The sequence below is a fragment of the Cherax quadricarinatus genome, chromosome 74, assembly GCF_038502225.1.
Source record: "Cherax quadricarinatus isolate ZL_2023a chromosome 74, ASM3850222v1, whole genome shotgun sequence".
NCBI classification, from domain to species: Eukaryota; Metazoa; Arthropoda; class Malacostraca; order Decapoda; family Parastacidae; genus Cherax; species Cherax quadricarinatus.
In genome coordinates, this window is record NC_091365.1 from 15,599,870 (window position 1) to 15,617,439 (window position 17,570).

Sequence of the window (17,570 nt, forward strand, 5' to 3'; positions counted from 1 at the left end):
ACTGAGGCTAAGAACAGCTGACCTGACACGTGACGAGCCCCATGCACATCACATCTTTATATACATTCCTGTTTACATTACACCTTTACATCCATGTTATGGCAGATTTCCAATCAATTATATAAACAAGTGACCATCACAACAGTGCCTTACTGTTAGTAAGCTCAACAGTTATAACAATATTGTGCCAAGTTTTAGTTACTAACTTTATGTTTCTAAAACAGAGGCTGTTTGAACATATTTCTAGTACATAAAATAAATTTTTAGACAGTCATGCTCAAAAATTTTTTTTTTTTTACTTAAAAACCACATAGATAAAGCTTGAAATTTGCAAAATTTGATTTTATTCTATTTTTTATTATTGAAAAATACTGTATTATAATTAGTCTAGCATTGAAAAATTTATAAACAAAATATGCAAAACTAAACACACAGCATCAGTCCTGTGAATGTTTTAGTCTGGAGAAGAACTTATGTACATCATTTCTCATTTAAATTAGGATGATGGGAGGGACTCACTTGTCTGTGTACAGGTCGAGTAGTTGTCTCCACTCGTGCAGCACAGTGAAGGTCTCTGGTTGGTCCACGGTGTAAGTGTGGTTAAGGTAGCCGTAGTCATCGGGGTCAGTGATACCAGAGTCAGCAGCCACAGGTTCATCCAGGCTCAGGTCTGCCAGGTTTATGGTTCATTAGGTTTAAAGCCTATTGACTATATGAGAGTTATTAAGACTGCATGTTACCTGTAAACTACTAGCCAATGAAACTAATTCTTAAAATAGGGCTTAATCAAACAACGAATATTCATTGAGAGATGCACACCTCTCATTGTTCATGACCTGTGTGACTTTTGTCTGCTGTAGGGAAACAGTAACAGTGCTTAACCTACACAGCTTAATCCCAACATTGGTATATACTAATACACGTACTTTCTATAGGTTTACAAATACAATTTTTTTTTTTTTTATCATTCATGTGCAGGAATGGTACTAGAGTGAATATGGGGAAGGAAAGTTACTGGGTGGGATCTGTCAACCCAGTTGGGATGTTTTCCACTGCACCTCCCAAAAATAATTCTTATACAATACAGTGGACCCCCAACTTACGATGCCCTCAACCTAAGTTAAAACAGACTTACGATGCTTGTCAGCATAAAAATTTGACCCTGACCTACATTGAAAAACTCGACTTAAATCATTTGTCCTGAACGTGGCCGTCTGGTCCGTCTGGCCTGAGCGTCTCAGCTGAGCTAGTGTGACATTGTTTACAAGCCAGGATGAATGGTTGCACGCATTCATTCGATAAATTTTGTATTATTCCAGTGTTTTTAGTGCCTGTAACTGCTAAATAAGCCACCATGGGCCCAGAGAAAGCTTATAGTGCCAACCCTGTGGTAAAAAGGGTGAGAAATACTATTGTACCACGTCAGCTGCTGCTGCACCATGGTCAGCTGTACTACTCAAAGATGTGGAGAGACTGTTATTGGTGTGGCTTATTGAGAATACCAAGAAACAATTAACCCCAGAGGGTTAGCCACCCAGGATAACCCAAGAAAGTCAGCGTGTCATTGAGGACTAACTTATTTCCATTGGGGTCCTTAATCTTGTCCCCCAGGATGCAACCCACACCAGTCGACTAACACCCAGGTTAACAGGAAAAAATACCTGGAACTAGTGTTCATATTGGTGAATTTAAGGCCAGCAAATGTTGGTTTAAGAGATTTAAGAATCATAGTGGCATACACAGTGTGATAAGGCCTGCTCTGGAAGTTAGTTTAATATCTTTATTATGCACCCCATACCCATCCTGTGGGTGGTGGTCAAAAAATTACAAAGGTACACAATGGGTCCAGGGACTGGACCCCAAAGTTATGATAGCTGAACTAGTTACAAAGGTAATGAACTTCAGGTAGATCTGGTCACAATCATGGCAAGTTACAAAGGTAATGAATCAGCCTCACTCCTATACATGGTTACAGTCATGAACAAATTACAAAGTAATGAGCCACTGATACGTCCACACCTGGTCACAATTGTAATGAGTTGTAAATACAAATATTAAGTGGGTCATACACCCACATTAGCGCACGCACGCACACACACACACACACACACACACACGAGGGCGCATGCACAGACATATGCACACGAGTGTACAAATACAGTGGACCCCCGCATAGCGATCACCTCCGAATGCGACCAATTATGTAAGTGCGTTTGTACATGTATGTTTGGGGGTCTGAAATGGACTAATCTACTTCACAATATTCCTTATGGGAACAAATTCGGTCAGTACTGGCACCTGAACATACTTCTGGAGTGAAAAAAATATCGTTAACCGGGGGTCCACTGTATATGCATACACACGTGCACGTGCACGCGCACACACACGTGCACACACACACACACACACGCGCACACACATGCACACACACATGCACCCACACATGCACACACACATGCACCCACACATGCACCCACACGCACCCACACGCACACACATGGTAATGCATTATTTACAGCTAGCAAAGTCAGGGTATTTCTCCAGAATGGTCTGTAATATACCACTGTGGATAAAATACTTTGCCATTTCTTGAACGTACAATTAATCCATTCCAAACAAAAATATTCACAAAAACATAATCTTTTTTAACAATTATGTAAGTATTACATACCTTTACTGAAGGCTAATGCTGGCTTCTGGAAGATAGGGAGGAGGAAAGAGGGAGGAGTTAGTGTTTGGAAGGGGAATCCCCCTCCATAAAGACTTTAGGTAGCAAAGCCTTCTCTGGGGTTACTTCCCTTCTTTGTCTTTTATTGCCACTAGGACCAGCTTGAGTCACTGGACCCCTGTCTCACAAAATAACTGTCCAGAGTGCTCTGTTTCTGGCATCTCTAAGATTTCCCTGAAGTGGGACAGGGTTTTGTCACTAAACATGTTGCAGATATGGCTTGTTTCAGCTTGGTCAGGGTGGCATTTCTCTACAAAAGCTTGCACCCTAGTCCACATTGCACGCACCTCTTTAATCTCTGAAGAAGGCACCTCCTTTACTCCCTCTTCCTCCTCCTCCTCTGAAGCAAGTTCCTCAGCTGCAGTCTGTTGCTGTTCGAGATGAAGCTCTTGCAGCTCTTCAGTGGTTAGCTCTTCCCTGTGGTCCTCCACCAACTCTTCCACATCCTCACCACTCACCTCCAACTCCAGGGACTTCCCCTGTGCCACAATAAAGCCCACACGGTCTGCAGGGTCCGGGTCAGCCTCAAACCCTTCCAAATCCCTCTCTTGGACACAATCTGGCCACAGTTTTCTCCAAGCAGAGTTCAAATTCCTAGAAGTCACTCCCTTCCAAGCCTTACCTATAAGGCTTATGCAATGGAGGATAGTGAAGTGATTCCTCCAGAACTCTCTTAGGGTCAACTGTATACTGGCAAGTTCCATCACCTTCATACCACTCTCAAACTTTTCTATCACTTCACGCTATTTTGAGAATTCCTGGGAAGGTGGAAGATTCGATGGATTTGTTAAAGAGTGTTGCCTTATTATTATAATCAAAAAGAAGCACTAAACCACAAGGGCTATACAGCGCTACAGGGCAGGAAGGAAGCGAGGGTATCAGGTGGCAAAAGGGAGAGGGATGATTAGTAGGTTACGGAGAACAGTGAGGCAGTGGATAGTGCAGGGGTAGAGGGTAGCAAGAGACTGAGGTAGAAAGATCTGAGGGGAGTGCGAAAGGTATCATCATCATTCGAGTTTGTGGAATAAGTCGGTTGTTGTCAAGTCAGTGAGAGTCAGGATTAAAGGAGGGTCCATCAGCAAGAAGGGAAGGTAAAGAGAGAGTAGTAGGGAGGAGACGACGTTGGAGGAAAATTCTGCGTGCTTGTTGATAGATGGGGCAGTCTAACAGAATGTGGCTAACCGATACTGGAACCTGACACTTCTCACAGAGAGGAAGAGGGTGCCTCTCCATGAGATACCCAAGAGTAAGATGAGTGTGGCCAATGCGTAGACGGGAGAGAGTAGTCTCCCAACCTTGACACTGATGACAAGAAGACGGCCAGTAACCTATACTCAGTTTAATAGAATGAGGTTTGTTACCGAGTAGATTAGACCAACGTTGTTGCCAATGGGTGTGAAGGTGGGTAGCTATTACAGCAAAATAGTCCATAAATGGAACACCTCTATATGAAACTGGTAGGTCATGTACTGCTGACTGTGCAGCAGTGTGTGCCTGTTCATTGCCCTGTACGTCAACATGACCAGGGATCCAACAAAAGACAATACATGTATCTTTATGCTTGGTAGAGATACAGCATAGCCAAAGTTAGATACGGAGAACTAGGAGGTGAGGTGTATCAAATTTTCGTATAGCCTGTAGAGCACTAAGGGGGTCTGAGACAACCACAAATGATGACACAGGCATAGAAGCAATATGGATAAGTGCTGCAAGAATGGCATGCAATTCAGCTGTAAAAATGCTAGCCGAGGAAACTAAATGTCCTCGCATGACACTGTCCGGAAACGCTGCTGCGAATCCGATGCTATCAGAAGACTTATAGCCATCTGTGTACACTGTGATGGCCTAAGAATGAGAGCGGAAGTGGTCAAGAAAAAGAGAGCGGGAAGCTACCGTAGGCAGTTGGGCTTTCAAGCAAGGGAGTGAGAAAGAACAGACTCAAACAGCTGGAACTTCCCAGGGAGGGCAGGGAAAAGCGAGATGCTACATGAACAAAGAAAGGTGGTAACTGAAGGTAAGACAAGAGCGAATGTAGGCGAAGAGAAAAGGGGTGGAGCAAACAGGGGTGATGAACAAATAAAGAATGTCTACTAACATCGGTGACTATTCTATATATGGAAGGAGTGTGGAGATCATGAGAGAACATAGTAGCGAAGGCAATGGGCATCACGGCGATCGGACAAAGATGGAACATTCGCTTCTGCATAGAGGCTCTCAACAGGGAAAGAGCGAAAAGCTCCAAGGCACAAACGTGATCCCTGGTGATGGATGGGATAAAGGCTCAAGAGAGTAGTAGAAGAGGCCGCTGAATAGATCTGATCACCATAATCGAGTTTCGATAAAATGAGGGCTGAATGTAGGCGAAGGAGAGTTCGACGATCAGCTCCCCATGAAAGATGAGCAAGGGTTTTAAGAAGGTTCAGCCGGCTGTGACAAGTTGCCTTCAGAGAGGTAATGTGAGGTTTCCAGGATAACCTACAGTCAAATAGAAGGCCTATAAACCTGACTATCATGTTCAGGATACACGAGCCATAGAGTTACAAAGGATGATCGGAGATGACAGAGCGTCTAGTGAAAGTAATTTGGTGAGTTTTGGTACTGGAAAATTTAAACCCATGTGTGGTGGCCCAATTGAAAACACGGTCAACCGCATGCTGGAGAGAAACTGTAATGAGGCGACAGTCTGCACCTGCACAAGCAATAGCGAAGTCATCAGCATAGAGTGATGACCAAATATTGGATGGAAGACTAGAGGCCAAATCATTTATAGCAAGGAGAAAAAGTGTTGTGCTCAGAACACATCCCTTGGGGACACCTTCAGCTTGGACTAAGTCTGGGGAGAGCACATTATTAACCCGAACACGGAAATGTCTGTCAGTTAAAAAGTTCTTAAGGAAGGATGGTAGATTGCCTCGGAGTCCTAAGGAGTGGGCTTGGGCCAAAATATTATACCTCCAAGTTGTGTCATATGCCTTCTAAAGGTCAAAAAATATGGCAATAATTGAGTGGTTATTCGCAAAGGCATAACGAACATACGTATCCAAGCATAGTAAGGGGTCTATGGTAGAACGGCCCTTACGAAAGCCATACTGACTAGTGGAGAGACTGCCGTGTCTCTCTAAATACCACATTAAACGTCGATTTACCAGACGTTCCATCACTTTGCAAACTGCACTGGTAAGAGCAATGTGACGATAGTGGGAGGCATGTCCCGCAGTACCTGGTTTGCGGAAAGGGAGAATAATGGCAGATTTCCACAGCTAGGGAAGAACTCCTTGTGACCAAATAAGATTCAAGAGGTGTAAGAGGACTGCAAGGGCTGACTGATGTAAATGTTGTAACATCCGAATATGAATGTTGTCAGGCCCAGCTGCTGATGATCGGCAAGCTGAGAGTGTCGCATCCAGTTCCTGAAGTGTAAAAGGCGCATTATACAGTTCTTCTTTGAGAGAAGAAAAGTCCAAGGGTGCTAACTCTCTGGCAGACTTTGAGGAAAGAAACGAGGGGCACAGATGGAGCCCCCACCCCCCAGAGATATGGACCAGACGATTGCCAATTTCCATGGGTTTGCTATATCAACACGAGCGACCCACAGAACAGGAGCTGGTCAGGAGAGTATTTACCACTCAATTTCTGCACTTTTTTCCAGACTGCACTCAGAGGAAACAGAGGTGATGGTGGAAACAATTTCGCCAGCAAGTGCATTTAGCGTCACGGACGACACGGTGAGCAACTGCACGCTTCTGCTTAAAATCAAAATGTCTCTCAGCGGTTTTACTGTACCGGTACCTGCCCCACACAGCGCATTTCAAATGTACTGCACGAGCACAAGCAGGAGACCACCAAAGCACGTACTTCTGAAAATGCCTGCCCGAGGTGTGGGTATAGAATAAGAAGCTGCGGTTAAAACTGAGGACGAGAAGAGGTGTAAAAGCTCATCAATGGAGGACGAAGAAGGAACCTCACTAAAAGCAGTTAGTTGCGAGTAAAGGTCCCAATTTGTTTGATCAAATTGCCAGCATGGGGTATGAAGAGGTGGTGAATATGAAGGAGAAGTAAGAATGATTGGAAAATGATTGCTGTCATGCAAGACTGGGAGAACAGTCCAGGTGAAGTCGAGTGCGGTAGAGGAAGAGCAGAAAGAGATCAATGCAAGAGAATGAGTATGAGTACGAGGATCAAAATGGGTGGGAGTACCTGTATTTAAAACATGGAGGGGGTGGGAAGCAAGAAAAGCCTCCAACTGAATGCCATGGGAATCACAGTGAGACCCCCAGAGGAAATGATGGGCATTAAAATCGCCAAGTAACAGAAGTGGTGGCAGTAAGGATGAAACAAGAAAGGCAACATCTGGGATAGATGATGCCCGAGAAGGAGAGAGAGATACAAAGAACAGAGTGTATACCACCTATGCTAGTGGATATGGGCTGCTGTGTAATGCAGCGAAGTATGAACAAATAGCCGAAGGTACGGAATATCAGTGCGTAGAAGAAGGGCACTTTCATTGAAGGTCCTATCACTAAAAGGATCTGAAGAATACAATAAATTATAGCCTGAGATGGGATAGATAACAGCAGAGTGTAATTTTGGTTCTTGTAAGCAAACACCAACAGGGAAAAACTGGGAGAGCAACATCTGAAGCTCACCCCGATTACCCGAGGCCACGTATATTCCACTGTAAATAGGCCATGATTGGCAACGATAAAGCTACCAGAAATCTGCAGGTAAGGGTACCTACAGACTAGAGGGGTTAGAAAAGTCCACATGCGGCGGTAGTGGAAAACGTTCAAGCAGCGAAGGAACGGTGTGCTGCAAAGAAAGGAGTTCCACAGATGGAGGAGAGGAAAGAGAAGGAACAGGGGTGGATCAGTGCCCATTCATGGTTTGATCTATGCAATACATTCAGAGATAGCTTCAAGTGTTTCGGAATTCAAAGACGTCATATGGGAGACAATACTGGAGATGGAAGGAGGGCGGCGAGTAAAGATTGGAACCATAATGGACTGTACCAAAGTAGGGGGGGCCGAAAGGGTGGAAGGAACTGGAGAGGCAGAAACCTGGGAGGGGGCAGAAGAGGAAGAAACTTGGGAGGGGACAGAGGAGGAAGGCACAGCATGAGGAGGAGGGTGAACCTCCACACTTGTAACAGAGCCAGTGAGAGGGGAAGAACTAGGTACAGAGACCGGGAAGGTAAAATGAGGAGGTGGAAAAAGGGAAGGAGAAGTTAAAGGAGATTTGAGCAATGGAGATTTTTTGGACTTCTGAGAAGTAGAGGGATGATTGGGAGGTGGTGTCGTACGAGGTCTTGTCGATACCAGGGCTTGTGAGGGAGAACATGAAGAAGTGAGAACAGACTGAGGTGTTGAAGTAGGGACTTCTGAGCCCAGGACAGCAAAAGAATTAGACAGGAATGACTATGGGAGGCATAACCACAGAGGAAGTTGCAGAAAATGGGGCCGCAGAAGTGGGGGGGATGCTTAGAAACACGAGAATAAGAAATACAGGGCAGTCTCCCTTGGAGGCGGTTAAGAAACTGCCATAGAACAAGGGAGACCTACAGCTTCTTTGAGGCAACGAATTTTTCGCTCATTCAAGTAGACCTGGCAATGGTGAGAGTAAGAAGGGTGAGCCTCATGACAATTAAGGCAAGAGAGAGATCGACTACAAGACATATTAGAATGGTCATCAGCACCACAGACTGGGCATTCGGCTATAGATCTGCAATATTTCGCAGGGTGACCAAATCACCAGCAGTTTTTACACTGTTGCAGTGTAGGGATCACCTTTCGAACATGTAAATGATGTCCTGCTACATAAACAGAGGAGTTCACAACTGTTGAAAGTTATTCGAGCCACATTGCAAGGGCAATGTCTCCGCCCACAGGCAGGAAGGACGCAAGTGTCTACTTTGAGGATTGGGAGATCTTGGAGTTCCAGCTGTTTGAGAATGTCATTGCCACATGTCTGGAAATTTTGTTGGATTATGGTATGGGGCAGAATAACAGTACCACTACAAGAATTGAGGGAATGATGTTTTTCGACAGTGACAGGAATAGTATCGATATGTGAAATAGAAATATCACTAGCTTGGGTGGCATTCTGGACAGTGATGATGCGGGTACCGCTCTTGAAAGTGTGAAAGGAAATATCTTTACCAACATGGTGTTTACCTGGAGTTTACCTGGAGAGAGTTCCGGGGGTCAACGCCCCCGCGGCCCGGTCTGAGACCAGGCCTCCTGGTGGATCAGAGCCTGATCAACCAGGCTGTTGCTGCTGGCTGCACGCAAACCAACATACGAGCCACAGCCCGGCTGATCCGGAACTGACTTTAGGTGCTTGTCCAGTGCCAGCTTGAAGACTGCCAGGGGTCTGTTGGTAATCCCCCTTATGTGTGCTGGGAGGCAGTTGAACAGTCTCGGGCCCCTGACACTTATTGTATGGTCTCTTAACGTGCTAGTGACACCCCTGCTTTTCATTGGGGGGATGGTGCATCGTCTGCCAAGTCTTTTGCTTTCGTAGTGGGTGATTTTCGTGTGCAAGTTCAGTACTAGTCCCTCTAGGATTTTCCAGGTGTATATAATCATGTATCTCTCCCTCCTGCGTTCCAGGGAATACAGGTTTAGGAACCTCAAGCGCTCCCAATAATTGAGGTGTTTTATCTCCGTTATGCGCGCCGTGAAAGTTCTCTGTACATTTTCTAGGTCGGCAATTTCACCTGCCTTGAAAGGTGCTGTTAGTGTGCAGCAATATTCCAGCCTAGATAGAACAAGTGACCTGAAGAGTGTCATCATGGGCTTGGCCTCCCTAGTTTTGAAGGTTCTCATTATCCATCCTGTCATTTTTCTAGCAGATGCGATTGATACAATGTTATGGTCCTTGAAGGTGAGATCCTCCGACATGATCACTCCCAGGTCTTTGACATTGGTGTTTCGCTCTATTTTGTGGCCAGAATTTGTTTTGTACTCTGATGAAGATTTAATTTCCTCATGTTTACCATATCTGAGTAATTGAAATTTCTCATCGTTGAACTTCATATTGTTTTCTGCAGCCCACTGAAAGATTTGGTTGATGTCTGCCTGGAGCTTTGCAGTGTCTGCAATGGAAGACACTGTCATGCAGATTCGGGTGTCATCTGCAAAGGAAGACACGGTGCTGTGGCTGACATCCTTGTCTATGTCGGATATAAGGATGAGGAACAAGATGGGAGCGAGTACTGTGCCTTGTGGAACAGAGCTTTTCACCGTAGCTGCCTCGGACTTTACTCTGTTGACGACTACTCTCTGTGTTCTGTTAGTGAGGAAATTATAGATCCATCGACCGACTTTTCCTGTTATTCCTTTAGCACGCATTTTGTGCGGTGTAGGAGCACTTTGCCAATACTATGGTCAGAAAGATAGGCAACAGAGGAAGTCTGTTGTAAAGTATTTAGTCCATTGTGCATTCTGGAACTGAGCGTGGAAAGGGAGAGCATGATGTGTCGGTCTTTTCTGAGTAGAACGAGGTGGCAAAATTTCGTTGGCGTTTAGGAGTGGGACCAGAGTTGGTCTGACGTGGGACGGGTTGGCGATTTGAAAATTCCCGCACTGTAGAGGGAGAGGTCGGAAGCATAGTCAAAGGAGAGCGGAGGTCAGAGAAATCGAAGGAGTCAGTCGAAACCCCGGCACCTGAAGCGGATGATGAAACAGCACCAGCATTACAGCATTACAGGGGCATTAGGAGTGTCCGAAGAGTGGTCAAAAGATGAGGCGGGGTCAGAATGGGGTGCAGTAACAAGAAGGGGCCCGGGGTCATGGATTGGGTCTTCCATGGTTAGGTTACTTCTTTTTTGTTCTTAAGGAAAAAAAAAAAGAAAAAGAATAAAAAAAAGGGGGGGACTGGGGAGGGATAGTTCCTAGGAGGAATGAAAGGGCCAGAAATCTCCCTCCGTGCCCAAGATGACTTCAGCACCGCAAGTAGCGCAGATGCAGCATGGAACCCATGCTATGCCCTACCCTACCCTTCATGCGAGTAAATCAGCAATCTGGGATAGCAACTTCACATCTGCCGAGCTACCTCGGTGGACAAAGAGAGGGCGGCCGGACATCCGCCAGAAAGCATACCTCCTTTGGCCACCACCCCTGGAATCTGAAAGGCAGCCTCCAGAGATACACCCATCGCCCAAAAGACACCCACCGGAGAGGGATTGGGACATCCCCAGGTGATCCAGATTCCACAGCAAACTACACCACCGCCAAGAAACTCAATGGAATAGGATGGACCCTGGTACCCTTTCCCCTAGGAACTAGTGTGCCTGTGAGAAAAATTCCAAAGGCCAAAAAGAGGAAGGAAAAAAGGGAGGGGAGGGGAGGAGGAGGAGGAAAAGAAAATGGGAGGATGGGATAGGAAAGGGGGGGATTAGGGGTAATTAGGTTTGATCAGAGGAAGAAGACCAAGAGGTCCAATTCCTCAGACTGATAGCCTCTTTACCATGACAAGGAGCCCCCCTTAAAGAGGAAAGTGTTGCAATAACTGGTGACAGTACTAGAGAAGCTTTTTTTTGTACATAAAAGGTGGAAAGTTATTCATATCTCCTGCCTTGTTTTTAAGGGTGTTGATGAAGAGCAAGACTTCTGTTGGGTTGGTTGGAGCTAGGAATAGTGTTTTCAGGTAGGTACCCGTGATGGATGGGTGTCTGAGCTTGGAATTTTGCTCGCTAGATTCTTTCCTATGGTGGAGAAGATAACATTGAGTCTGTTTGCTGCTTCATTTGGTGGGAGTAGAGGTTCATCTAATTGTTAATTTGAGAGTTTTGTGTTTGGATATCACTTCACAGACACGCACATGCATATATATATATACATACATCTAGGTTTTTCTCCTTTTTCTAAATAGCTCTTGTTCTTTTTTATTTCTTCTATTGTCCATGGGGAAGTGGAAAAGAATCTTTCCTCCGTAAGCCATGCGTGTCGTATGAGGCGACTAAAATGCCGGGAGCAATGGGCTAGTAACCCCTTCTCCTGTATACATTTACTAAAAAAGAGAAGAAAAACTTTATAAAACTGGGATGCTTAAATGTGCGTGGATGTAGTGCGGATGACAAGAAACAGATGATTGCTGATGTTATGAATGAAAAGAAGTTGGATGTCCTGGCTCTAAGCGAAACAAAGCTGAAGGGGGTAGGAGAGTTTCAGTGGGGGGAAATAAATGGGATTAAATCTGGAGTATCTGAGAGAGTTAGAGCAAAGGAAGGGGTAGCAGTAATGTTGAATGATCAGTTATGGAAGGAGAAAAGAGAATATGAATGTATAAATTCAAGAATTATGTGGATTAAAGTAAAGGTTGGATGCGAGAAGTGGGTCATAATAAGCGTGTATGCACCTGGAGAAGAGAGGAATGCAGAGGAGAGAGAGAGATTTTGGGAGATGTTAAGTGAATGTATAGGAGCCTTTGAACCAAGTGAGAGAGTAATTGTGGTAGGGGACCTGAATGCTAAAGTAGGAGAAACTTTTAGAGAGGGTGTGGTAGGTAAGTTTGGGGTGCCAGGTGTAAATGATAATGGGAGCCCTTTGATTGAACTTTGTATAGAAAGGGGTTTAGTTATAGGTAATACATATTTTAAGAAAAAGAGGATAAATAAGTATACACGATATGATGTAGGGCGAAATGACAGTAGTTTGTTGGATTATGTATTGGTAGATAAAAGACTGTTGAGTAGACTTCAGGATGTACATGTTTATAGAGGGGCCACAGATATATCAGATCACTTTCTAGTTGTAGCTACACTGAGAGTAAAAGGTAGATGGGATACAAGGAGAATAGAAGCATCAGGGAAGAGAGAGGTGAAGGTTTATAAACTAAAAGAGGAGGCAGTTAGGGTAAGATATAAACAGCTATTGGAGGATAGATGGGCTAATGAGAGCATAGGCAATGGGGTCGAAGAGGTATGGGGTAGGTTTAAAAATGTAGTGTTAGAGTGTTCAGCAGAAGTTTGTGGTTACAGGAAAGTGGGTGCAGGAGGGAAGAGGAGCGATTGGTGGAATGATGATGTAAAGAGAGTAGTAAGGGAGAAAAAGTTAGCATATGAGAAGTTTTTACAAAGTAGAAGTGATGCAAGGAGGGAAGAGTATATGGAGAAAAAGAGAGAGGTTAAGAGAGTGGTGAAGCAATGTAAAAAGAGAGCAAATGAGAGAGTGGGTGAGATGTTATCAACAAATTTTGTTGAAAATAAGAAAAAGTTTTGGAGTGAGATTAACAAGTTAAGAAAGCCTAGAGAACAAATGGATTTGTCAGTTAAAAATAGGAGAGGAGAGTTATTAAATGGAGAGTTAGAGGTATTGGGAAGATGGAGGGAATATTTTGAGGAATTGTTAAATGTTGATGTAGATAGGGAAGCTGTGATTTCGTGTATAGGGCAAGGAGGAATAACATCTTGTAGGAGTGAGGAAGAGCCAGTTGTGAGTGTGGGGGAAGTTTGTGAGGCAGTAGGTAAAATGAAAGGGGGTAAGGCAGCCGGGATTGATGGGATAAAGATAGAAATGTTAAAAGCAGGTGGGGATATAGTTTTGGAGTGGTTGGTGCAATTATTTAATAAATGTATGGAAGAGGGTAAGGTACCTAGGGATTGGCAGAGAGCATGCATAGTTCCTTTGTATAAAGGCAAAGGGGATAAAAGAGAGTGCAAAAATTATAGGGGGATAAGTCTGTTGAGTGTACCTGGTAAAGTGTATGGTAGAGTTATAATTGAAAGAATTAAGAGTAAGACGGAAAATAGGATAGCAGATGAACAAGGAGGCTTTAGGAAAGGTAGGGGGTGTGTGGACCAGGTGTTTACAGTGAAACATATAAGTGAACAGTATTTAGATAAGGCTAAAGAGGTCTTTGTGGCATTTATGGATTTGGAAAAGGCGTATGACAGGGTGGATAGGGGGGCAATGTGGCAGATGTTGCAAGTGTATGGTGAAGGAGGTAGGTTACTGAAAGCAGTGAAGAGTTTTTACGAGGATAGTAAGGCTCAAGTTAGAGTATGTAGGAAAGAGGGAAATTTTTTCCCAGTAAAAGTAGGCCTTAGACAAGGATGTGTGATGTCACCGTGGTTGTTTAATATATTTATAGATGGGGTTGTAAGAGAAGTAAATGCGAGGGTCTTGGCAAGAGGCGTGGAGTTAAAAGATAAAGAATCACACACAAAGTGGAAGTTGTCACAGCTGCTCTTTGCTGATGACACTGTGCTCTTGGGAGATTCTGAAGAGAAGCTGCAGAGATTGGTGGATGAATTTGGTAGGGTGTGCAAAAGAAGAAAATTAAAGGTGAATACAGGAAAGAGTAAGGTTATGAGGATAACAAAAAGATTAGGTGATGAAAGATTGAATATCAGATTGGAAGGAGAGAGTATGGAGGAGGTGAACGTATTCAGATATTTGGGAGTGGACGTGTCAGCGGATGGGTCTATGGAAGATGAGGTGAATCATAGAATTGATGAGGGAAAAAGAGTGAGTGGTGCACCTAGGAGTCTGTGGAGACAAAGAACTTTGTCCTTGGAGGCAAAGAGGGGAATGTATGAGAGTATAGTTTTACCAACGCTCTTATATGGGTGTGAAGCGTGGGTGATGAATGTTGCAGCGAGGAGAAGGCTGGAGGCAGTGGAGATGTCATGTCTGAGGGCAATGTGTGGTGTGAATATAATGCAGAGAATTCGTAGTTTGGAAGTTAGGAGGAGGTGCGGGATTACCAAAACTGTTGTCCAGAGGGCTGAGGAAGGGTTGTTGAGGTGGTTCGGACATGTAGAGAGAATGGAGCGAAACAGAATGACTTCAAGAGTGTATCAGTCTGTAGTGGAAGGAAGGCGGGGTAGGGGTCGGCCTAGGAAGGGTTGGAGGGAGGGGGTAAAGGAAGTTTTGTGTGCGAGGGGCTTGGACTTCCAGCAGGCATGCGTGAGCGTGTTTGATAGGAGTGAATGGAGACAAATGGTTTTTAATACTTGATGTGCTGTTGGAGTGTGAGCAAAGTAACATTTATGAAGGGATTCAGGGAAACCGGCAGGCCGGACTTGAGTCCTGGAGATGGGAAGTACAGTGCCTGCACTCTGAAGGAGGGGTGTTAATGTTGCAGTTTAAAAACTGTAGTGTAAAGCACCCTTCTGGCAAGACAGTGATGGAGTGAATGATGGTGAAAGTTTTTCTTTTTCGGGCCACCCTGCCTTGGTGGGAATCGGCCAGTGTGATAATAATAAAAAAAATAATAATATCTTTTTATTTCCTACAATTTCAGATAGGGCTTTCCAGGTCTTTTTCATATCACCTTTTATGTTATGTAATCTGTTCTCATAATACAATTTTTTTTTGACCTTATCAGGCTGGTAAGGAGTGATGTGTAATGTTTAAAATAGTGTCTTGTTATCTGGCCCATTCTGTACTGTTTTTCATATATAGCTGTTTTGTGTTAATGGATTTAAGGATTCTGGGTGTTAGCCAGGGATTGTTTAGGGTCTTAGCTGTGATCTGTTTAGTTTTTTTTAGGGCAATGCTTGTTACAGAGGCATTTTTTTTTTTTTAGAAAATTATTAGCCCTTCAAGGTCGGCAGGCCCTCTCCTAAACTTGTTCTCAGGGTCGGAGATTTTTCGGAAAAAAAAAATCTTATGAAATGATAGAGAATCTCTTCTCGATCATAATGACACCAAAAGTATGAAATTTAATGGAAAACTTACAGAATTATGCTCTCGTGAAGTTAGCAGTCTCGACGATTTTTACGCATCGGCGCTTTCGCCCACTTTGAGCCCTATTATCGGCCAATTCCAATGTACCAGTCAACAAAAATCATAACTATTTTGCTAGAACTCCATTTTTTCTATCGAATGAGTACAAGAAACCACCCATTTACAGATTTCAACTATCCAATAAAGTGGTCAGAAATTGGCAATCCTGTCAATTTCACACAAATTTCAAAAGATGCCAATTTCCAAATGGGGTCCAGAATAAACAAGACAGACATTCCTGGCACTAAAATAACATTTCCTCTGTTCATTAGTCATGTCCCTAGGCCTATGTTACATTTCTTTTGCTTTCCACTTTGAATTTTTATTCTCACATAAAATAGAAGATTTACTGTTATGCAGACTACTGCATCAGTGTAGAAATTGTATAAATAATATAAGCACACTTGTGAAAGAATATTAGACTCACCAGTTGACGTGTATTGGACATGGCATGATTTGTTTACTTTTTGAACTTTTGCCAAAGTTGAACATTTCTGCTACGTTGAACTCAATTTCAAGGTACTTTTCATTGTGAAACCAATCAACATCATCTCAATTTCCATAATATGTCTTCCATTCTATAAAATGAGACCAGAAAAACTAGAATACAACCATAAATAACATACGAAAATACACTGCAAAGTTGCTGTTTTAACCCTTGAACGGTCCAAACGTATATATACGTTCACTCGCGCAGCGCCCTGAATATTTTGGGGAAAAAAAAAAAAAAAATCCGTTTTTTTTATAGAAAAAAAAAGAGCACATTGTTTTAAGTATTTTAGAATAAAAAATATTTTTAGCATCGGTACTTACTGAGATGTGAGGCCGAGAAGTTGGCACTGGATGCTCATGTGACAGCAACATCGAGTCCTGCTGCTTGCAGAAGTGTTGCCGATGTACCTTTTTTCTATTTTTCATATTTTATGTAATTTTTATGTTCTGATAATTACAATTTGTAGAAGTTCTTGTCATTTTATAACCAATCTTTGTTCTGACACTAGTATTAGGTACTGAAATTGTACTAAAATTGTCACAAACACAGGTGGACATTTACACCTGCCATAGCCATTTTATTTTATTTTATTTTTAAAGCCACTTAAATCACCCTAGGCTAAACGCTAAATACTCAGTACACACATACTCACCTATGTACTCCCACATCATAACTTCAACAATCACTTTGAATCTCTTATCCATTGTTGACAGGAATATAACTGAACCATTGTTTTTCACAAAAAGCATTTTAGACTATGAATATATCCTTTGTCTTACACAAATTTAATTCACTTATAATTAATAATCTACTGTTCAACAATGAAATAATTACTGTCCTACTGTACAACTATGATAAAATCCTTAGTATTAAGTAGACTGTAAGCCAATAATGTTAAGTTGGCCCATAATGCCTAGGCATAATAGAGGCTCTCTTTGCATTGCAACCCACTGTTGTAAATATAAAATCTCAATGTACTGTTTGCAAAGACATAAAATAAATAAATAAAATAAATAAAGGAGGAGGAGGAGGAGGAGGAGAAGAAGAGTAATATGTAATAATAATAATAGGTAATAAGTTCCCATGAAGCATGAAAAACGAAGTCCACCCCTGACAGTGACATGATAAGATAACTGATAAGAGCTGATGTTTGATGAGCATACACGAGGGTAGGGGAGGGTGCAGCTGATAAGAAAAGATTACAGGTGATATTTGATGAGCATCGCCCTCACCTTGTTTTCACTGGTACACAAACATGTCTGACTGTATTTGTCTGTGTCAAGCACCCTGTCTATCTGCTTTTATTTATTTATTTATTTTGTAATCTGAGCATACATACAGAGGTACAAAAAAAATACAGGTAAGAGCAGCATGCCAAAGCCACTTGTATGCATAGCATTACGGGCTGGCTTAAGATTAACTAAGCAATGATGTAATCAGTGATAAAACATTATTGTAAACAGATAACAATAAAGTACAAATGAGTATTACAAAGACAGGTCATATGGTTGCATGCATTGCTGTACATTCAGTCGAATGGAGTATTCTGTTAGGTAGTGTATTTAAAAAATAACAAAGTTATATTGGGTCTTAGGTTTAACATTTATGTGATATAATT

The 17,570-nt window shown here is 42.9% G+C and overlaps 1 protein-coding gene across 3 annotated transcripts in view; it reads right to left on the reverse strand.

Annotated features, from left to right (window-relative positions):
* Positions 1 to 519: 519 nt before the first annotated feature.
* Positions 520 to 17,570, reverse strand: part of LOC128700223 (maltase 2) — a gene marked incomplete at its 3' end in the record, with an annotated part of 226,798 nt that continues 209,747 nt past the window's right edge. For all 3 annotated transcript variants that reach the window (XM_070100802.1, XM_070100803.1, XM_070100801.1), the window contains 1 exon segment: positions 520 to 670. In XM_070100802.1, coding sequence (XP_069956903.1) covers positions 520 to 670 — 151 coding nt within the window.